The following is a 23,480-nucleotide window of genomic DNA, read 5'->3' as shown; positions in this document are numbered from 1 at the left end:
CTCAAATTAAACTCCAAGTCTTTGGTTTTACATGATTTGGTTTTGGCTGTACTGGTGACATCAGAACGCTTAATTCTTTATTTTTTGTTCAGATACTACGTTCTCACTGACTGTGAAGTTATTAATGAAAACAGCAAGCTCCTCCTGTTCCCTACTCTGCCATCTTGGTCCCCTTGTTTTCTTCTCTCTGTTGCACTGTCCCATATCATACACACTGCATGTTTACTTAGTTGTTTCTTTCCACTGCAACATAACCACCATGGTAGTAACAACACCTCTGTTCTGTTTACCGCTCTATCCATGGCAGAAGACAGTTCCTGGCACATAAGAACTCAGTTTGCACTGCCAAATAGGCAATAAGCAGATTGAAGTAACACTTTATTAACACAAGATGGAGTGGGATGAGGTGGGATACTATATATATATATATATATATATATATATATATATATATATATATATATTGCCAGGCAGTGGTGGCGCACGTCTTTAATCTTAGCACTTGGGAGGCAGAGGCAGGTGAATCTCTATGGGCTTGAGGCCAGCCTGGTCTACAAAGCAAGTTCTACGACAGCCTCCAAAGCTACACAGAGAGGCCCTGTCTCAAACAAAACAAACAAAAACAACAACAAAAAGAAATATGTTATAAAATACATTAGTAGAAATGATTATATAAGAGAAAATTTGATTATATAGAAGAAAAGAGGAAATGTGCATGAACTAAGACATTAAATAGACCATAAGAGGACGGAACTTAGGTTAGAACAAAGACAATCTACTCACAAACCCAGCAGAAACACAAAGAAGGACTATTGTGACCGGTGAGGGGAGGGTGTGTGTGTGATGTAATTTCTGTTTCTCATCTAATTTCCTTCCTGCATTAGCTGATACGAAGAGGGGCATTAGAGATCTGAGATGCTAAGAAGAAAATGTGAAAGTTGTCATGAACTCATGTAGGAGCATGAGTTACCACACTGAAGATGGCTCGAGCATGTTCAGGTTCATGGGCACAACGGTGAAGAGCTGGACGCCTGCAGGACCGACCAGTGACTTGTGGCAAGCATGGATGAACAAGATTGCTGATGTGGTCTGGAATAAAGGGACCCTAACCACAGAGCGTGGGGCTGAGGGGAGAGAGTGTAGGGATGAATGCAAGGTGGGCACAGTCACAGGCACTGTGAAAATGTCCACGTAAGGAAACTTCTGGATTTGGGCATATAGCATGCATACAGGGAGCCACTGGTCAGATAGAACATTGGAAAATTTGGTCTGATTACTGGGGTAGGGAGCTGAGATGTAGGGAAGGTAAACTTGTTCAGATTGAGGTCTGGAATTCCAAATTTAGGTTACTAGAAGGTCAACTATGTGAACCCTGAAAACAGCAGTGAGGAGTCCCCGTGCAGCACTGAGCGGAAAGCAACAGACAGAGGCTGTGCAGTTCGGGCCTGAGAGAAGAACTTGGGGACGCTACAGTATGACAAGGAGGGAGAGCAGAGTGTGGATACACGGTGCAGCCTCCAAGGGAAGTAGACGCTTACACAGAAGACGGGAAGTGCCCTGGAACAGCGATAGACGGGGCGTAAGGATGCTTTACTTCACTGCAAGCCTCCATGGCGGGAAACGTTTGCAGCAGAAATGAGTCAGGGACAGGCTTCAGCTGCAGCAAGACAGTGACGGGGGTATTCTGAGGTAAGTAACACAGGAACTAAGACTTCTCTAGAAAGTCACACTCCTTAGCAATGTGTTGGAATACCAAGCAACTTCCATTTTTAAAATACGCTAAGGTAATTTCCAGGGCTCCTATTAGCTTGTTTGGTGCTTTAAGAATCCACAAGCCAGGCAGCTTAAACCAAGAGAAACACTGCTTCATAGCTCTGGAGGCTGTGGGTCTGAAGTCAGGTGTTTCCTCAGAAACGTGGCTAGGAATATCTTGTTGTGTCTTCTAGATCCCAAAGACAACTAGCAGTGCCTGGTGTTCCTTTTGCTTAGATTCTGTACTCTAATCTCTGCCTCCACTGCTACATGGGGTTCACCCTGTGTAACTCTGTCTCTTTGTTTTATGAGGACACTAATAATATTGGATTAAGGGCCCCACCCTCTTCCAGTATGACCTTATCTGAACTAATCCATTTGCAATGGCTGTTTTCAAATAAGGCCATGTCTGGGTATGTTGCAGGCTAGGACTTTTAACAAACCTTCCTGAGAGCAACAACACGGCCCCTAATAGAGGTGGAGAAAAAGAATTTATAGCTTTTCTGGAATGTGTTTGTATTCTAAATCTCCCAATTATTTGTACACCTCAGTAAATAAGACTTGGAACCCAAGTGTCTTATAAATTCTCATTATAAAATATATGATAACCCAAACAGACAAAAAGAACATGCACCACGAACTCAAGCTAAATGCAGCTACTGATGTGGGATGATGCCTCTGAACCACCAGGGAGAGCCCGCTGCTCTGAAGGGAGCATGGGGCTTCTGGCTGAGGGGCTCTGAGGGCCTTCACTACTCTTAGAATCTTGCCACGTTAAATTGTCAAAGCAACTGATGTTCACAAGCCCACAGTTCCGAGTGGAGGAAAGCTGATGTAAAAACACTCATCAGTGCAAAACTGTCTTGTTAGGACAAGCAGATGGACAGGGGAGTAAGGGTAGGTTCCCTTCGTGTTTTCAATCAAAATAGGGTACCTCTCATCCTAGGTCTCAACCCCCTAGTTGTGGCTGGAACTCTGTCCCCACGCTGTGCATGTGTGTGCATACACTGCGGGGGCCAAATCAGAGTCCTTCCTGGCTGTGCTCTACCTTTCTCGTTTTGAGACAGGGTCTTTTTATTGTCCCTAGTTTGGTCAGGCTGGTCGGCCAGTGAGGCTTAGGATGTGCCCCATGGGCACTGGGATTACAAGCGTGTGTCTCCACATCGTGCTTTTTACATGGGTTCTAGAGCTCAAACTCCAGTCCCCAAGCTTCCACGGCAAGATACCCGCCCTCCCACCAGCTCTTCTTGACTCAGTCACAGGAGTAAGGCAGGCTTCCGTATTTGGTAATGTATAAGACCTAGGCTAGGCAGCCTACTATTGCACATGCGCTAGGCGGTGGGTGCTACGCCTGCCCTGAGACTCTCAGACTAGCTTGCATTTTGTGCCCGCAGAGGGCTCTGGTAAGTTCCTTTTGGGATGCCAAATCTTGGCCCAAAACACTACTAGATAACTGTAGTTCTTACATCTAACTTGCAGGGAGGCACAGAGCAAGCCATTTCTCCTGACGGAATGAAAATAATGTGACTCACTGCCCATCCTGAATGGCAGGAGCCCAAATGCATGAGGTCCGTTCTGTGAGGGAAGTCATCTGACTGGACTCTTCTGACCTTGGCAGAGCGCAGCTGGCATTACAGAAAGCAAGGTGAGGCCGTGGCTTATTACTTGAAGGTAAAGGCTTTCATGAAAGATGCAGAATCCAACTGTTTGGTAGTATATCTAGCCTTTTCTCCTCCCTACACAGCTGGCAAGGAATCAAGTCCCTCACTCTATTACTCTAATTGAATTCCAACTTGGGTAATTATACTATAATTAAATAAATTTTCCCCATAGTTTTAATTCACTGACAAATAGTGCTAGTCAAACGGCTTCATTTCATTCCCAGACACGCATCCCACTACATTTCCTTGATAAGTGGAGTGATTTATATTTGGAAGATGTGTGTGGAAAAACTGCACAGTTCATAAAATATTTTAGGTATCATTTATGATTACATATGCTTTGCTCAGCATGAGATAACATTAATTTCTATTATAATCTTTCATCTAATTTCTCATATGCTTAGTGCCAAAGGACATGAGACAGTTAATTAGCATTTCTTGTTTGCAGAACAACTTTTGCAGAGTTACCCTGTGCCTACTTGTAGTTCTGACCTTGTCCCCCTTATGGCACATTTAGTTGTCCCTCAGAGGTGACTTCATTAGGAGTTTCTGTTAATCTCTAGTTTCCCACTTCACAAATGGCGCGGTTGTGGCAGTGCTCCCAGGATTAGGGAGGAGTTGCAGGAAACACCAGCTTTGGGATCTCAGCTGCCTCAGATCCCCTAGCTTGAGGTTCTTTTTCTTAAAAACCATCCAACATTGGGTCACTGTTAATCACTTAGCTTTACAAAGAAAATAATGATGAGTAGTACATGTGTGATCCACGCCACAGGTCACTGGTTCATGATAACTAGTGGTTTACCCAGAAGCTGGAGGCTTAATCACTGGGACCACATGGTCCCTGGACTACCAGGCTGTGGGATTTTCTGTTGTCTCAGGGTTAATACTCTGGGCTCTGCTGGGAGCAGGCTCCAATGTATCACCAACCTGTACAAAAGAACCCAGATTTTGGTGTTATTCTAAAGACTGACCTTGAAGGTTTAAAGGAGGCTTTTCCCCCTCTCATGGTGCCAGGATGCAAATGCAGGGAGGGCCTTGCGCATGCTAGGGACACCATCCCACTGAGTCACGTCTGTGGACTGGCGGACGGCATTTAATATCAGAAAAGATATGAAAGGCAACATCGAAATACTCACGAAAAGCAGCAACAGCAGCGGTGTTACAATGATGCCCTGTAAGAAAGAGAAGAGATAAGATCATTTGTTGGCCTAGAAAGCATACTTCCTCCTCCAGTTCTGGAGGGAATGCTAGTCATCTTACTCCTGTTTAACAAAATGAGGAGAAAAAGATGGCTCCACTACCATCACATTAATGTCACCTTAATGATTATTTATATAAAGCAACATTGAAGTTACAACCCCCCCCTCACCCCCCACCCCACCCCCGTTTAAACCTAAATTCCCTTCCCAGCTGCAATGCCCCACGTGGGCGGGACCCAGTGGCTGACAGGTCCTTTCATTCAAGGCCTCCACTCTAGTTTGGGCAAAGTGCCCCCTTTTGAGGGAAGACAGGTGGGTTAGTCCCAGTTGGGGTCCTCTCCTGAGCAAAGACCACATCGGCTGTGATGAATGAGATGTCGCGATTCTGTAATGTGAACTGATCTCCCCTAGGAAATGAGCTGCGATCTCAAAACTCATTTCACTTGATTAGACTCTGTGTCTCCATGGCGGAAGGGAGGTCTTTCATCTAATTCAGCCACACAGGACCACCTCATCCCTCTGCCTCCCCCCAGGCAGAAATGAGCAAAAGATTTGTTTTCTTCGATGACAGGGAACAGTTTGAGGCTGTTGTCAATGAGGCAGGATACAAGCTTTGGCTTTCTTTAAAAGTACGCATTTGAGTTGGGAGTCAACATGACAGGTTTCACTTGAGAGCAGCAGATGATAAGACTTGGTTCTTCCTTTATTTCTCAGAGCTTCACGGTGATTTACACAAGAAAAAGCATCTCATATTTTTATTAATGCACTCTGTTTGAAACCTTGAAATTTTAGAGTCTGAATGTGCGTGTGCGTGTGTGAGAGACAGAGAGACAGAGACCCAGGGCTGTCCTTTTCACCCATAAACAGTCCTTTTGGTACTCAGAAGGAAGTCTTCAGTCTTTGCTGTCACTCCACAGTTGTGACTATGGCATAAGAAAATTATACTATGTGAACAAGAATTTTTATACAGACTTGCTTTACTCTTAAATAACAGAATGAATATTGTTTATTATGCAAACTTAACCAAGTGGCAACAGGGAACAGAACAGTTTAATCTAAGGGTCATATTTTTACATCTCTTCATTATAGCACATATTGTGGCTTATGAATTCCCCATGGGTTCTATGAAGCAGGCCTCACTAGCATATTTTGGAGGGCTAGATGTGCCAAGCCCAAATAATTTTAACTTAGAAGGGCTGCTGCCTAGGGCTGAGGGTAGTTCTCAAGGTAGAGTGTTTGTCTTGCAGGCACAAGGCTCTGAGTTTGACCGCCAGCACTTTAATAATAATAATAATATAAAGAAAAAGGCTACTGTACGTTATTCCTAAAATTACATTTACTTTGTGTGAGTGTGCACACACCTACTGTAAGGCATGTGTGAAGGTCGGAGGACAGCTTATAGAAGTCCATTCTCTCCTTCCACCATGTAGATCCTGGGGATCAAATTCAGGCCATAAGGCTTTGACAGCAAGTGCCTTTACCGGCTAAACCATCTCACAGGACTGAAGAGCAACTTCTGTCTTCAGTAATTTGGAATTTATTTGGAATTTGGGTGGAATGCGAAAGAGAAGACTGTCTGGCTGTTGAGGCACTCAACTTCACGAGAAGTTTAGAAACATTACCAGACATCCACTTCAATGCCAGCACTGTGGCCCTCCAGGGCCCACTGGGGTGCAGCCAACGTGGTGCCTGCATCTCCACAGCCAATGGTCTAGCAGCGCATGTTGGCCTAGGGACAAAGTGCTGCACAGAGTGAGCTGTAAATGTACTGGTGTAGGATGAAGGGGGGGTGATTATTTCTCTGGGAGACTTCATGGTGGAAGAGATACTAACGTTGGAGGATTAATGACAAGTGATCTGGCAGGAGAAAGGGCTAGCCCAGGCAGGGGGAGGCACCCTAAAGCCATGAGAGTTGAGCGGAAAAGTGCAGAAGCGTGTGAAGCAGAGGAGACAGAGACCAGTTCACCAAGGCCTAGGAGGCCTGCTGGCCTCTGAGCAACAGAAAGCTGCCAAGGTATAATATGGATTTGAATTGGCTTATAACCTAACTAGTTTTTACCTTTGTCCATTAATTCACCTAAACGCAAACAAAGTACAACAGAAAGTTGCATTATGTTTTGTCGCTAGCACTAGTAGCTCTGCTGAGGAGCAAGAATAGCATCTGAGTTGGGATAAGACTTCTTTTTTTGTAGGAGAAAGGTTGAGTATTGTCACTCTGGTGACATTTGTCTTGTACTAGAGTTGATGGCATACCGGCTATCACATAGTGCCTGGGACCCACCGTTCTTCCTGATGGCCATTTCATTTTTCTTTATAATAACCAGATGCCAATAGGATTAGTAAGAACATAAGTCCTATCAATGCTGTTTTTGCTACAACACATCCATGTATGTTTTAAAGCATGACCCTCCCCTACTGAAGGGGTTAAGTTACACTGTAGCACTTTTTTCTACCTGGGGAAAGAAGGGTTCTGAAATGCCAAACAACCCAACTTGAGGCCACACAGCAAAGATGGCAGAAGTTGGGTATGAGCCGGCACCAGCCAATTCTAAATTCACTGGTCCCTTGAAAGCAGCTCTCAATCCCCAGCATCACTCTCTGCAGAGCCCACCCACAACACATGCGCAGCAGCTGCCACATAGCCTCTGCCCTGGCTGATGAGTGCCTCTCTGAAAAGGCCTCATCCTGAAAGCAGGGCAGACATCTGCAGGCTCTGTGTGGAAACTTCAAATATGCGGGAACCTCCACACTGATTTCTTTGCTGTTCTAGCAAGGGCTAACGTTTAGTCATGAGTTGTTAAAAATTGGCTGGATAGGACCCACTTTGTAATTCTAGTTTGAATATTCCTCATTATTTTTCAATACGGGCAGTTCAAGTTTACTAAGTAAATCGGACTATTAGACAATGCTGAACTCTCTTTTCCAGTTATATTAGGAACTGAGTCGTCTCCAATGCCATCGGCTGTGATATAAGCACTACTAAGTTTGAGTAAAGTCATCATGTTACTACTAAAAGTTTAACAGCCCATATTTATTAAGTACTCATGTTGGATGGTGTTCTAAGGACTTTATGTCTACTGTTTTATGAAATTCTCACACCCACGCTATGAGCTCCACACCCTAACTGTCCTTAGATACAAGGTAAGGAGCTGAACCTGGGACAGAGGAACGTGTGGAGGTTTGCTCTTTGATGATGCAGGCTCATAGCCAGAGTTCAATGGCTGGAATCCGCATAAAGAAGGGGACAACAAACTCCAAGGAAGTTGCCCTGACCGCCACATGTTCACTGCCCCCCACCGATTATAAATAAACTAAAGAGTAAAACCTTTATAAAGATAGTAAGCCATTTCTTTGGAGTTCTATTTTAAGGGTTAAATCAGAGAGGAGCCTAAACTCAGTGAGTCTTTTAATGACATGAACTAACCCATAAAATGAGCCACTAGGTGACATGGTTAGCTCTTTAAAGCTCAGGCTTGTAAACATCAGTAGTAACAACAGTGGGGATGTGCACACTCAAAACGTGGAAATAGAGCACTAAAAGCCTGAAAGCCAAATAAACGTGGGCTTACAAAAGTCTCAGTTTAATTTTTTCTCCTTTCTCTTTCCTAAGTGACTTCTTTACAATGGAAAGCCACAGCATTCCCAGCAGAAGGCACTGCCTAAGAAACTTCTCTACAATGGAAAGCCACAGCATTCCCAGCAGAAGGCACTGACCCTTCTGAATGGTCAGGGTAATGTCAGTCTGGCAGGTGGTGTCTTGTAATGCCTTCTGCTGCAACACCTGGAGAACTCAAGCCAGGAAGTGATGTTCCCAAACGCCCAATTCACACCTCTGAGGTGAGTCACAAAGTTAGCACATGCTAATGACCACGGTGGAAAGGGAAGAGAGTATCAAGTCTGCTGCTGTCATCAGGCCACTTGCAAATAAACAAGGGAGCCTAGTAACAGCAAGAGAACTGCAGTGTGCCTCTCTCAGCAATGGGATCCATAAAAAGAAAAACTGAAGCTCCATTTTTAACAGAAAAACTTATGAAGAGGTCTTGCTGTAACAGCTACAGCGACCTTACAGTTACTGATGTCCGAGGCCAGTCCCCAGCCCCCCACTGCATAACTTGACTACACAAGATGACAGGAGGTCAGCTCTGCAAAGGATCTAGTTCTCACCGGTCTACCTCTTGTACAGGCTCACAAGAAATGTGAGCTGAGTGGCTGTGTCTTGGCCAAAGAACCTCCCAGAAAGCACTTGATCATCCCAATCAATACTCCGACTAAAGGACCAATGAGGGGAGACACAGACACAGACACAGACACACATACACACACACAGACACACACACACACAGACACACACACACACACATACACACACAGACATATACACACACACAGACACACATACACACACAGACACAGACACAGACACACACACACACACACAGACACACAGACACACACACACACACACACACACACACACACACACAGGTTCTCCCTGTCCCTCCCCCTTTTTTTGGTGTTTCGAGACATGGTTTCTCTGTGTAGCCTTGAATGTCCTAGAGCTTACTTTGTAGACTAGGCTGGCTCGAACTCACTTGCCTCTGCCTCCGGAGTGCCAAGGTGGGAAATAGTTTCTTAAACTAAGCGCCAAAGCATCCGTATGGTTGTCCATGTTCCCTGGCAGCAATCCAGGGGAAGGTCCACTTCCTTCCTTGCCGGGGCCCTTTAACTGACCCATGCATGGCGTAACAAGACCCCCGCTGCCTTAGCGCTTTCCTCCCACGATGCTTCAGCATGAATGCTGCAGGCAGCTTTAACTCTCCCCTCGTGTCAAAGTCCTTGGCTCCTACTACTCTTCCTCCCAGTCCCGTTTTGAAACTTCTAAATGACCCCTCACCAAGATGAGTTCAGAAATGGATGGACTGCAATAATAGAAATGTTTGGCTCAGAGGTTAAGAGCACTGGCTGCTCTTCCAGAGGTCCTGAGTTCAATTCCCAGCACACACATGGTGGTTCACAACCATCTGTAATGAAACCGGAGTGCCCTCTTCTGGCAAGCAGGCATCCATGCAGGCAGGACACTATACATACTGCATTAATACATCGTTTTTCTTTTTCTTTTTTTAAGTCCTGATCCATAGAAATGAGACAGTGTGAAGCTGGGCCCACTAGCCAAACCAAAGGTCTCACAGCTACCTGGGCAGTCACTGGCTACTCCAGCGATTCCGCAGCTATCTGGGCAGATAGACCTTTCTTTCTTTGACCCCTGCTTACAATTATTTAGAGACCTGACTATGAAACACATGTTAATTTATACAAATGACTTGTCCTGGAGTGGAAAAAAATACCTTAAAGATTATTGCTTTACTGACATGTAATGTAAATGCATTTAATATGTTTTCTGGTGGCTTATATATAAATGTTCACTATCATCTTGGAAGCCATTTAACATGCGCTGATGCCTTACTGTCCTTGTGAGTGACTGTCCAGCCTATTTGCTCGCTATGTGTGAGGAAATCATGCTGTGGGATTTAGAGATGGAGACAAAGAGACAGAAGATGGGGAGTCCATGAAGATGTACTCCCGGGAATGACTGGTGAGAAAACTAGGCGGGAAGGGACTAAGGGCAGGGCAGAGAACGGAGCAAAGGAAGGGGAAGGCAGAGAGGGAGGAAAAGGACAGAGTGTGGCCCACTCTTTTAAGCGACTCCAGGGTCTCAGGCAAAGGCCTGTGTCACTCAGCAAGTAACTGAAGCAGGTTCTGGTACATTCTCCTCACTCCCACGTGCAGCAGGTGGACAGCGGCGGCAGATGCTCAGGCTGCTGCCTGCCTGGGCCGTGGGTCTCACTGCAGGAGAGAACACTCTCAGCTAGGAACGTATCTCCTGAGTGGACAGAAGGCAGCCTGCTCAAGCACCCTGGAAAAGGTCATGAAGAGCAGCGGGTGCAGTGCTCCAGAGATACACTGAAGGACAGGGCAGGGCTGTCTTCCAAAAGAGGGGTGCCCAGACACCTAGTCAACAGCGGGGTGCAGTGCTCCAGAGATACCCTGAAGGACAGGGCAGGGCTGTCTTCCAAAGGAGGGGTGCCCAGACACCTAGTCAACAGCGGGGTGCAGTGCTCCAGAGATACACTGAAGGACAGGGCAGGGCTGTCTTCCAAAAGAGGGGTGCCCAGACACCTAGTCAACAGCGGGGTGCAGTGCTCCAGAGATACCCTGAAGGACAGGGCAGGGCTGTCTTCCAAAGGAGGGGTGCCCAGACACCTAGTCAACAGCGGGGTGCAGTGCTCCAGAGATACACTGAAGGACAGGGCAGGGCTGTCTTCCAAAGGAGGGGTGCCCAGACACGAAGTCAACAGCGGGTCAATCAAACACACAAGTTACCAAGCTCACTATTGAGTTCTTCAAAGATAATCATGGGGCTAATAACCTCGGACGAGAAAAGGTAACCAGATAATCACTTTGTAATGATAAAAACAAAACAAAATAAACAAAAACCTTCCTTTAAGGTATAACAGTGATTCTCGGACACTGCCAATCAAAGTAAGACTCTGACCAATGGAACTGATGTCCAACTCACAATTTCTTCTTTTGCTTTTTAAAATGGACAAACCCACTAAATGTCCTTTTGACGTCCAGGCCCTTGATAGATTGGAATGTGATCTCAGAACTGGCAGCAGCAGGTGATTCCCCAGGCCGATTATTTCATAACCTTCATTTTGGCAATCTCCCGGGGCAGTCTGCAGGTGAGACACAGAGTGAGTGACTGGATTTAGAACCTAGAGCAGACGCTGTGTTGGGCTGGGTAATTATCTGAGGCTTCGCTGCTGGAATCACTCCACTTGGCTGTTGTACCTGGATAGCAGCCAGGATGTCGGCAGGTAAACAAACAGGGATGGCCACAGGTGCCCCGTAGGCGATGGCTGGCAGATCTCTGTGCCTTAGTGTTGCTCTGAATAACAACTGTATTTCACAAGAAGAGCAACAGGCTATTCTCTCTGATAACCTGGCTTTCAGTGGGGCCTTGTTAACCCCCGAACACCACAGCACACTCCTCTGTAACTCCGTATCAACCACTACATGACTGAGTTTTGATCTTCCTCCAGAAGGACATCAAGGACTTGCTAGTAGTGTATACGATCCGCTTTCTTCCTTCTTTGGTGTACACAGTGATATCTCCACAACTTCAGCTGATGATTCTGTCCCCTTTCTGTCAGGGATGGTGATTCAGCAATCACAAATGTCAAGTTTTCTCAGGGTATGATGAGGTCATCTGTCCGAGCCAGCAGACAGAGCCTGCTTATCTTGGGACGATTTCCCCTTTCCAGTACTGACTTCAGTATTTATGGTCCACAGATGGCTCTCCTTGTTAAAGATGATGTGGAGAGAAAGGACCCGTGGAGAGGAGAAACAGAAATGTTGAACTATACAAACTGAATCTAGGGTCCTAATATTCAGACTTGCAAAGCAGATAAAGAACAAACAGAAAGGAAAGGTATGTATACTACTGATTGCCACCAACATAATGATAGATGCATACGATCAAAAACAGTGTCAAAAGGTATGATTTCTCTCTTTGCATTGTTTTTAATATGGGATCAAACTTGCTATGGCCTTGAATATCCTGTGTGTACTCCTAAGTGTTGGAATTACAGATAAATGATACCATGTTTTCTTTTTACTTTTAAAGTGAATAATTAATATTAAATAGTTAGCTGCCAGCTTGGCCTCTTCTATGCAGATTAAGAGTGACAAAAATAGCTGAGGTACAATTAATGTACACAGCAAGAGTTTTTTGTGTTTTCCAAGGAAATTCCATGTAAATTGTCTGTACGTTTACAGATTTAAAACACAACAAGTAAACACAAAGAAGTGTCTTAAACTTTCTTATCTGTGTGCATCAGGCATGGGAAACATAAGAGTAAAGGATTGCTGTCTGAGACTACACTGTAAATGCACAGGTTTCTGAGGGGAAGACAAGATCTTGGCATTAGAGGTTCATTTGGGCCCGCAGGCCTCCTCTGTGGGCACCTGGTGCAGGTGGCTGTGAGGTCTGTAAGTATGGCTTTCCCTGGGTCTACCACAGCAGTCTGTCCATTATTAGCACAGCAAACACTATGCACAAGAAGCCCAGCTTCCTAATGTTGAGAGGTTGATTCCATACAACCCAAAGGTCAAAGCTCGCCTGACCTGAAACGCAGCTGTAGGAACTTGTGGAGCTTCTTGGCTTAGACTCATTGCTTTAGTAGTGTCTTAAGGATTCTATTACTATGAAGAACAACTCTTGTTAAGAAAAAAAATTGGGGTGGCTTACAGTTCAGTGGTTTAGTCCACTGTCATGGTGGGGTGCAAGCAGACATGGAACAAGAAGACACTGTGGTGGCGGAGAAGCAGCTGCGAGGTCTACATCTGGACTGGCAGGCAGCAGGAAGAGAGAGAGAGAGAGAGACCCTGGGCCTAGCTTGAACATTTGGAACTGCAAAGCCCACCCCAAGTGACACATTTCACCAACAAGGCCACACCTCCTCATAGTGTCAGTGCCTGGTGACCAGTCATTCAAATCAATGAGCCTGTGGGGTTTATTCCTATTCAAACTACCACATGTGAGTAGCAACTACCACCAAGAAACCAACAGCCAGAATTTACTGAGAAATATATAGTAGGAACTATGTTAAATGCTTTTCAAATATTATTTCATTTAAAGTCCCAGGAAGAAACCTGATTGTAAGTTTACAGATGAGAAACATGGGGCTTTCAGTGAGCATGGCTAACCACGGGTACTGTGAGGGGCACACTTCAAGACAAGAGTCACATTAGCAACTGAAAGATCAGGAGGTGGCCCAAAGGAGAAAAGTGAACAAAGGAGAAAATAGGAACTTAAAAGAGAATTAAGTCAAGAAATGGATTGTGAGCTGGGCGGTGGAGGTTCACGCCTTTAATCCCAGTACTCGGGAGGCAGAGGCAGGTGAATCTTTGTGAGTTCCAGGCTAGCCTGGGGGAAAGAAGAAGAAGAAGAAGAGGAAGAGGAAGAGGAAGAGGAAGAAGAAGAAGAAGAAGAAGAAGAAGAAGAAGAAGAAGAAGAAGAAGAAGAAGAAGAAGAAGAAGAAGAAGAAGAAGAGGAAGAGGAAGAAGAAGAAGAAGAAGAAGAGGAAGAGGAAGAGGAAGAGGAAGAGGAAGAGGAAGAGGAAGAAGAAGAAGAAGAAGAAGAAGAAGAAGAAGAAGAAGAAGAAGAAGAAGAAGAAGAAGAAGAAGAAGAAAGATACAGGATTGAAAGAGTAATACAAATCAAATTTCATATATAAGTGTATGTGTGTGTGTGTGTGTGTATTCTTCTGTAAAAGGGATTCTAGTAACAATGTACTAAATAACTCTTAGGTCACTGGAATAACACTAGATCTTTATACCCCCTGGATTAAATGATTACATGTTTGTTTACTACTTAAAACACTGGCATTTTCAAAAGAACTGTGCCTGGCTGATATGAGATACTTAAGAAATATTTTGCTGGACCAATGAATGAATGAGTGAATGGGATGGATGGATGGATGGATGTGTGTCCACACATGCTTCTTTTGGGGGGCTGCTTGTCCACCTGATGAGACAACACCATCTTAGGCACTTTAAGACTTTGGAATTTGTAATAATGATGAATCAGCTGACACATTAGGGAAAACATGCTGAGTGCATATGCTAAGCTATTCTGTGGGGACACCAGACCTTGAGCAGAAACCCACTTCCCCTTCGGCCTGGGAGCAGGCAGCTGTGAGATGTTTACTGAAAACAATTCAGTGCTATAAAGCTCTTGATAGGGCTCAGATAAGGGCTTGCTCACTGAAACACCATGACTTTCATACCCCCTATGGCTAGATGCCTCTTCCTGTTCCCCTGCTGTGTCTCCCCGATTCTGGGGCCGGAGATTAAACCACCAGCCAGGAGGGTGAGAAGTCTGGAAAGAATTGTATGTAGATGGATGACAGAAGTCCTAAAAAGGGACTTCTTTTAAAAGGGAAGCTCCTTTTTCTTGGAGAGACTTCTCCTGAGAGACTTCTCTCTCCTAAGCGGACATGGAATCTCCTCCTAAGCTGACTTGGGAGGCATAAAGTTTTTCTTAAAGCAACCGACCAGTCTCTGTGTCATCTATCCCGACCACCTCGCTACATTCTCGGATGCAGGCCGCACAGCAGGTGTGACACTATTCTATGGTTTTTATACACATAACTCATGCAGACAGTCGGTAAACACATTTGTGACAACGTGTTATGACTTTCATTTTACAGACAAGAAAAAGAAGACAGGTTAGGAGGGTGGGTTAGGATGGGGTAGAGTGAGAGCCCATGAGCCTTTCCATTATGTGTTAGTCTATGTCCCGATGAAGGGTTCTCTGAGGACACTAGAGATGACCAGTGCCTCCTTTACACACTCTGACGCTGAGGCCTATGCCAGCTGTCTAAGCACTCATAGCTGCAGTGTTAGTGGGGCACAAGAACCAGCAAGGGTTCCATATCCCATGCCCTGAGGTGCTCAGGTAAACAGTTAGGGTGCAGCCCACAACCAGAGGGCCCAAAGGCCATTGCTTGAGCGACGTTACTTGCTACACACACACACACACACACACACACACACACACACACACACACACACACACACACACAAGCAAAAAGAAAAGCAGACAGGGCATTGCAACAGACTAGTGACAGGGAAAGCTGAAGAAAAGAAACCTTATGCAATAGGTTCTCTCTTCTGTCTGCCTCCTTAAAAAAAGCAAAACAAAAAAACATCTGGGTGGTGATGACACACATTTTTAATCTCAGGAGGCAGAGACAGATGCATCTCTGTGAGTTTGAAGACAGCCTGGTCTACAGAGCGAGTTCCGGAACAGCCAGGCTTACACAGAGAAATCCGGTCTTGAAAAGCTAACAAACAAACCAGCTCCAGATGCTAACACGGATATGGAGGAACATGTTGATGAAGTTCACGAAAGGTGGATGGGTATGTGCAGGGTGGGGGTAGAGGCAGAACGAGGGCCAATGAGGACAGAGAAAAGAGGCAACAGAACGCCTAGTGAGAATCTGGGCCCTGGGGATTTTAATTCAGGCCTCTGGGTACTTAGAAGGGGGAAAAGCTTTCTAGAATAATTAGAAATTGATTTCCTTTTAAATAAGGCATTGAAAATAACAGTTTAATCAAAACTCCTGTTCAGATTTATTCCAAAGCTTTATTCTAAACAAGCAGACAGAAAAGCAGACCTATTCATGTGAAATGAACGGGCTTGGCAAGGCTCATCCACCCCTTTTGGATGTGTCTAAAGCACAGCTCAGTCTGCTGTCGGCAGGACTGTGCTGACCAACTCCGAGTGTGAAACAGGTGAGATGGGTAGAGACAGCTGCATCCCATTTTCCTTGTCTCATGCAACGGTAGTCTGATTTACTCGTTTTTATAATATTCCTTAATCAGAACCACCACCCCAGCATAGAAACTAGCCCTCAGTGTTTGTACCCAGAGAGGGTTCCTGCCCAGAGAAGATGAATTGACCAACGCTCCTAAAAATATGTACACTCACTCGGGTGAGCATCAGTGGTCCCCATCCTTCCTCCCCATCCACAAGGAAAGAGGGACAGGATTCCCGTTCCAGGCACCAGTGGTCCCCATCCTTTCTCCCATCCACAAGGAAAGAGAGACAGGATTCTGATTCCAAGCACCAGTGGCCCCCATTCTCTCCTCATCAGTGGTCCTCATCCTTCCTCCCATCCACAAGGAAAGAGGGACAGGATTCCCGTTCCAGGCCTTATCTACCTCCCCAGTAGTGTCAGTTAGGAATTAGTTTCTACTTAGTAACATATGATTTAAAATCAAATATCAGTGGGTAGGAGAAGAGAAACGATCCTGGAGTGTGAACAACTTAGACATGGATTTTGGGTTCCAAACTTCTCTGGGACAGTACTACCCAAAGCCAGCCTGAACTAGAAACAGGAGGGAACGCCGGGACTGGGCCAGCAGAGCACTTAGCTTATAATAACTACTAAGTGGATGTGGCCATGTGATGATCATGTAAGTTTTTAGTGTAAAGTGCTGACCAACAGGATCACTGTTGGAGCTGGAAAGCATCTGTCACAACCTTCAGAGCCACGGAGAGCAGAAAACGGGAACACACCCCTTTGGAATCTCAGTACCCCTAAGCTCGTGAGATGCTCATGCGCCAGTTACCCTGGTGTAAACATCAAAGTGCACACACGTGCACGCATGCACACAGACACACAAACCTGTCTCAAAACAACATTAGAGGGGGGACTGACGCGTGAAGTTGTCCTCTGGCCACCACAATGCACTGTGATACAAGTGACCCACAGTCAATATGCATTCTCACACATGAGCATGCGCGCACACCGCACACCAACATTTCCAAATTTACTGCTAGACAGGAAAACGCAAAGAAGTTGTGAAAAGTACTTTTAAAGTATCAGACTTTTACCGCTGAATTCCTAAGGCTAATGGTTAGAGACAATACTGACTCATTTTGCATAACTATATACAGCAAATTCCCATCGATGTTTCAGTTAAAACTCATCCTAAGCCGGGCGGTGGTGGCGCACGCCTTTAATCCCAGCACTTGGGAGGCAGAGGCAGGCGGATCTCTGTGAGTTCGAGGCCAGGCTGGACCGATAGCCTCCGAAACAATACAGAGAAACCCTGTCTCATAAAAACCAAAAACTCATCCTAATATAGTTACTTTTAGCTCCTAATTCAATAGTGAGTTTTGTAAATAAGGACAACCAATTTGCAGCAGAAATAGCTGTATTTAGAGTCACACCATATGCTTATTGATTGCGTGTATGTACAAGGATGTGCACGTATTGTGTGTGTAGTCACAGGACAGTTTTTTTGGCGTTGGGTCTCTCCTGTCCTGTTTGGGGCAGGGTCTCTCTTGCTGTGCTAAGTACTCCATGGTAGCTGTCCAGCAAACTTGCAGACACTTCTGTCTCTCTGGTTTAGGAGTGCTGGAACTACAGATGTGCTCCACCGTGCCTGGCTTTGGAGTGGCTCCAGGGACGAAACTCAGGGTGCCAGGCTTGCAAGGCTAGCCTTACCCACTGAGGCTGCTCCCCTGTCATTTGTTTTTCTTACTGTTTGTTTGTATTCTGAGGCTGGCCTCCAGTATAGCTGAGGCTGGCCTCCAGTATAGCTGAGGCTGGCCTCCAGTATAGCTGAGGCTGGCCTCCAGTATAGCTGAGGCTGGCCTCCAATTTAACAATCTTTCAGCTTCCACCCACCAAGGGCTGATGTTACACGGCTGATTAGATATGTATTTTTACATGTGTTTTGATAAACATTTCCATATCTTTGGAACTTAAAAGCACCAGAAAGCAAGAAATGAACATCAGAAAAAAAAATCACAAACACATTACTTAACCAGGTCTTTAAAGAAATTGAAAAATCTGTGTCAACATAATTTTCCTAGTTCCCCAGTAGAGGGCAACTTCTACACACTCTCACAGGAAAAAAAAAAAAAAAAAACCCAAAAACCAAAAACCAAACAAACAAAAAAACCCAAAAAACTAAAACCCTGTCAACAACTCCAAATCCATGCACATTCAATCAGTAAGAACCAGGAGATGTTTAAAGTAGAACAAAACAGTTTACGCTTATAAACCGATTTCTACTAGCAGGAAGCTACAGAATATCACTTACAGGGTTTACCCAACTAGGAACTGAAAACATCTAATGAAAAGTCAGCATGATGACCAATATAAGCACAACTGGGAGACTTAACCACAGCAGCCACCCGTTCACAGCAGAGACGCCAGTAACGGAAACATAAAAAGGAGACAGAGTACTGTTCTAATCGCCCATTTTGACTGATTTTCTCAGGTGAGCCTGATTTATAGAAGAGCTTCAGGTGAATATGTTTTCAATAAGAACAACAAAAAAGAAAACAGAAAACCCGAGCAGGTACAAATGTTGGAAAGGTATGACTGTTTTTCATACTATGAAATCTGAATTAATTCTCATAGTGCTGGTGTATTAATGACAGTAAGCATAAAGGCATAATTGCATCTACAGTTACACAGGCAGCATGAGTATAATTCCACTATACACGCTCTCAGTGTAGACACGATGTCACACGTTTGTTCCTTAACTACTGTCCAGCTCTCCAAGACCACCTCCAGAGTTCAGGGAAGATGTCCACAGCGGAGCCTAACCGAGCTTAAGGTCTTTTCATCTGAGGGGTAAAGACTCACGTACACAACCTGAGGATCATTCTTTTTTATTCTTCTTCAATTCTAATTCTCTTGTCCTAATTGTCTATAATTTTCTAGCTCTATTTCCAGTTCTGTAGTTCTAAATCTCTGGTTCCAATCCTGTTTCAAATCTCCTTTGACTCCTTGTTCATCTAATTTTATGAATTGTTCAATAATAAGAAGCTGCCTCTCAAGGTCACAACACATCCCTTGGGTTAAGGCAATGAGGCAGGGAAGTGGTGCTTGGCACCTTCCTGGGCAGTGGCATTGAAAATGTCCCTACCCTAAAAATATCTTGTCTTATCCTGTTTGTAACCCAGGAACACAAAAGGGGGGAACCTTATAACTTTTGGCTGCAAGGCCTGACCATCTTTTGCAGTCCTGGCTAACTGTGAAACTTTACCTACAGTAGCTGGACAGAACTAATTTTCTTCTGGCTTGGTCAATTGATTGTTACTTGGAACCTAAATAATAAACAGCTAGTTAGTTGAGCCTGAGTTTTATATCATAAACTAAGGTTAGACGTTTGTGTAGAGTGTTAACTGACAAAAGTTTAGTAGGGAATGTTGCTGGTCCCGTTATCAGCTGGACCTGGTGAGAGAAGCTGGCAAGCAATTCAGGTCACTTTTGTCTCTGAAGGACCTTGATTCAACAACCCAGACACTTTGTAATTCTGTCCTTGAGTATAATCTGTGAAAGTCAAACTAGTGATCTATCCACAGAGACACTACATCTGGCCAACACACTGTGTCACTTAGCTAATTGTAGAGACCAGCTTCTAAGGGTCTTACATTCCTTGTGAGACAACAGATCCAGTTATGAAGCATATCCTAGTATATTTTCTATATCAGAATTACATAGCTTAATGAGAAGTCATCTCCCTGACCATCCACGGATGCATGTACCCACAAGATTGAGATGTAATCATGATATTACATATGCACATCACATGAGATTACACACTATAATGCAGGGATGGGGGAAACACCATGGCTGCTTTTGCACATGTGAAATTGCAGACAGAACAACAGTTTCCAGATTCTCCCCCATCAGACAATCATTCCTCTGGTGGGTTGACACTGAACACTCGCTATCACCTGCTATGTACTTCCACGGCCCTCGACAATTCCTGTATTCAACACTTTGCCTCCCCCTGCCCTTAAGCATATGTGTATGTGGTATGTGCTCACATGCAAGTGGTTATGCATGTATCTTCACACATGTGTGGGTATATGTGCATAGACATACACATACACGCATGCATGTGAAGGTTGGAAGTTGATACTGGATGTCTTACTCGATTTTTCTACCTCACTGACTGGAGCAGACCTGGGGTTGATCCGAAGCTCACAGATTTGGTTACTCCCACAAGCCAGTATGCCCCTGTATCCCTTGTCTCTTGTCTCCCAAGTGCTGGGATTACAGGCAGCCACCATGCCTGCCTAGCTTTCATGTGGGTTCTGGGGATCTGAACTCTGACCCTCACACTTGAGTGCTTACAATGTGGCAGGCACTATTCTAGAAGTTAAGAGCACAGACTGATAAAATGTGTACATTTCTTGGGGTTTATATGCTATTCAGTAACACGTGCACATGCGCGTGCGCAGACACACACACGCATGCACGCACGCATCCACGTGCTCAGACACATACTCCACAACATATAATAAAGTCTTCTAAAAGGATAAGTTTACAAGGTGGATGGTTACCCTATCTCCTAAAACTAGTGTTTTCAATACAGATGACAACTGTAAGGAAAACTGAAATGCTTCATTATTTAATACTCACTGTCCTTGCACAAAATAATAAGGGACCCCAGCAGGAAAAGCTTAGCTGTACAGAAAGTTAAAAGGATGAAAAGTAGGATCTAGTACCCCAGTAAGCTGAGAGACATTAACTGTTTGTAATGACCCCTTCCAGGAATAACAGCACGTCAGGATACAGCTCCTGGACCCACCACCATCATCTAGATGCTGTAAGTGACTCAGGACCAGAGCGCACACCAGGACCCACCATCCTCCACCCGCCGTCCTCAGCCACAGCTTTCAAAGGCCGTCATGTGACTCACTGGACATGCATACAGCCTTCCTTTCCTCGCTCAGCTGCATTTCTTAGTGCTCTTCTCCCAAAGAGAATGGAAGTAATTGCATTTGTCTATTTGGTTTGCTTTATTGTTTTTTAAACACAGAAGTTGTTTTATCCATCTATAACTCCTCTCGATTCTAACATAAAAAGTAGTTAGACAATTTTGCCTGAAATTGATAAGCTCTATGGTATATGGAATTGACTGGTTTGATATTTGAAGATGAGATTTGCAAAAGCAGCCTGGGAATATGACCTTCAATTGATTACAGAGTGACAAACTGTAAAAGGAAAAAGCGTTTGCACTGGACAGAGAAGCCACCAGTAACTTCATCAGTCCACACACTGCACAACAATCTCCTAATAAGGGCTTCCTGTGGTGACCTGGAACACTAATCATTTCTTAAGCCAGGAAACTTTTAGAACAGGTTTACTGCACAATCATCATTTATGTTTCACCTAGAATTTCCGCTTGCACAAGTAAGACCCTTGTATCATTGTGCTTGCAATAATCCTTAAGCACACATTTGCTTTTATGTCACTTGATTTTAAATGTGGTCACTGAACTTCCTACATTTATAAAAATAGTATGCAAAGGGAAACCCATGACACTAGGTGGCACTGTGGGACCTTGCAGGGCAAAGCAAGGCTGAAAAATTCTGTGCTACACAAACTGTTATGGTTGATCCTGTGCACTTAAATGCACACTAAATATGCTGTGTGTATAGTCCAATGGCACTCTCATAGTAAGAGCTGCACGGTGCTGAAGCAAGCTCGACAGAAGTCTTTCAGGAAGACAGCCTCATTTCAAATCCCCTTTACTAATTCCTGTGGCCTTAACAATTCTTTTTTCATGTAACAGATGCATTTTTCAAGTATGTTTCTTAATCAATCATTATTTCCTTTAAAGAAACCTCTCATTTAAGATGAAAGCATTTGCATTGAAGACTACAGCAAGTCAGTAATTATGTGTTTTTGCCAAATAATTTTCTGCAAGATAGTTTCTTATGACACAGGGCACATTGTAATACGGGGCTGTATCCCTGCCCCTGCAGAAGTAAGGGCTTGTTGCTGGTTCAGACGCAGCTGCCGGTTCATCAAGGCGAACATAGGAATTAGGCGGTGGGTCCAAAGGTAACGATCTGGACACTGTTTATACTCAAATTCAGACAACATACACACATATCCCGCACTTCTTTGTAAGCTCAAGAAAGCAGAAGCTGTCATCTCCATGTGGCCTGTGGACAACTCATCTATCCCTACTCACTGAGTCCAGCATGCCCTTCCCCTCCCCAGCCGTTTACCTATGAGTGACGAATCTCACAGATAACTTGCGTCAAACGAAGGAGTGCGAGCAACCCGTCATCTGTCCTCAGTGCTTTATTACTGTCGCTCCTTAAAGAAGAAAGGCTACTAGTGACGCAGGAGGTAAAACCTAGAGTTCAAAAGTATGAATTGCCTAAGATGAGCTATGGTTCAAAAATCCCAAAACTAAAGTACTTAATTGAGTGGACAGGAATGCGTGATTAGTGTAAATTTTAAAAGCATACAATTTATCCTCATTAACAGTGAGCTTAATATTATAGGTGCATGGTACGATTAAAAGCAACGAAAGTGAAGTTTTAGCAAAGGTGGTAAAATTCATGTTCAAGAATGATGTTTCTCACGTCTGTCAAGGAACAAGGGCACCAAGCTCAACTGTGAGGCCAGCACTACTGAGGCCAGCCTCTGCGGCCTTCAGAAAGCCTGCCACCTACGAAAATAGAAAGTCATGTGGTTCCAGAACCTTCAGACAGCCCTCACTTTAGCTACACCTCACAAGTCTTGAGAGATAAATAATGCAGCAGGCGGGTGAGGCTGTGTCACAGAATAAAACTGAAGAGCAGCAAGCCACACAGGGTTCCCTTTACCTTCAATGGGGATCAGTCTTGACCCAGCACTCAAGGAGAAAAGATAAAGGAATTTCAAGTGCTAAGTTGTCTACACATAGGTGTCTATAAACACTAAGAACCATCAGGAATTTTTAGGGTACTTAATGGACTCATGTGTAGAGGAAAAGGGAAAAGCGGAAATAGGTTGGGTTCCTCCGCTCTGTCTCTCCCCTCACTTCCTCCACGGCCTGTCTTCTCTTTTAGATTAGAGCCTTTGGGTTCAATCAGCACCTTGACCTGAAACAACCATTCTCAGAGAGTCCCTCTGACTTCTGAAGGGACTAAATGCCACCTTCAAGATAACAGTAGCAATCACTTTGTTTCCTTTTTCTCTTTCATTCCTTCGTTCCCTCAGACTAGCACACAGAAGTTTCCAGAAGCCATGAGATGTGAGGCTGCACAGGACTGAATAGAAGGGCAGATTCCAGCGTCTGAGGCCAAGCCCATGGGGAAACAGATTTGCCAAACATACAATGAATGATGTCACTCTCCTCACCAGTGTTTGGTTGCTCGGAGACTATAGTTTCATGGAGTTTGGCATTATTTTTAAATTAATGCTTTCCAAGTTTTTATTTCAAATATGATTGGTACAGCTAGATAAAAACCCATATAAGCAAAGCT

At 44.6% G+C, this 23,480-nt stretch overlaps 1 protein-coding gene across 2 annotated transcripts in view; it reads right to left on the bottom strand.

Moving 5' to 3' along the window:
• Positions 1-23,480, bottom strand: part of Slc10a7 (solute carrier family 10 member 7) — a 224,157-nt gene that overhangs the window by 69,411 nt on the left and 131,266 nt on the right. For both annotated transcript variants that reach the window (XM_013118862.3, XM_005077735.4), the window contains one exon: positions 4,550-4,585. In XM_013118862.3, coding sequence (XP_012974316.1) covers positions 4,550-4,585 — 36 coding nt within the window. The remainder of the gene's footprint in view (positions 1-4,549; positions 4,586-23,480) is intronic.

Source organism: Mesocricetus auratus, unplaced genomic scaffold (assembly GCF_017639785.1).
Source record: "Mesocricetus auratus isolate SY011 unplaced genomic scaffold, BCM_Maur_2.0 Super-Scaffold_100041, whole genome shotgun sequence".
NCBI classification, from domain to species: Eukaryota; Metazoa; Chordata; class Mammalia; order Rodentia; family Cricetidae; genus Mesocricetus; species Mesocricetus auratus.
The sequence above is the reverse complement of the archived record's forward strand: the minus strand, read 5'-3'. Positions and strand labels throughout refer to the sequence as shown.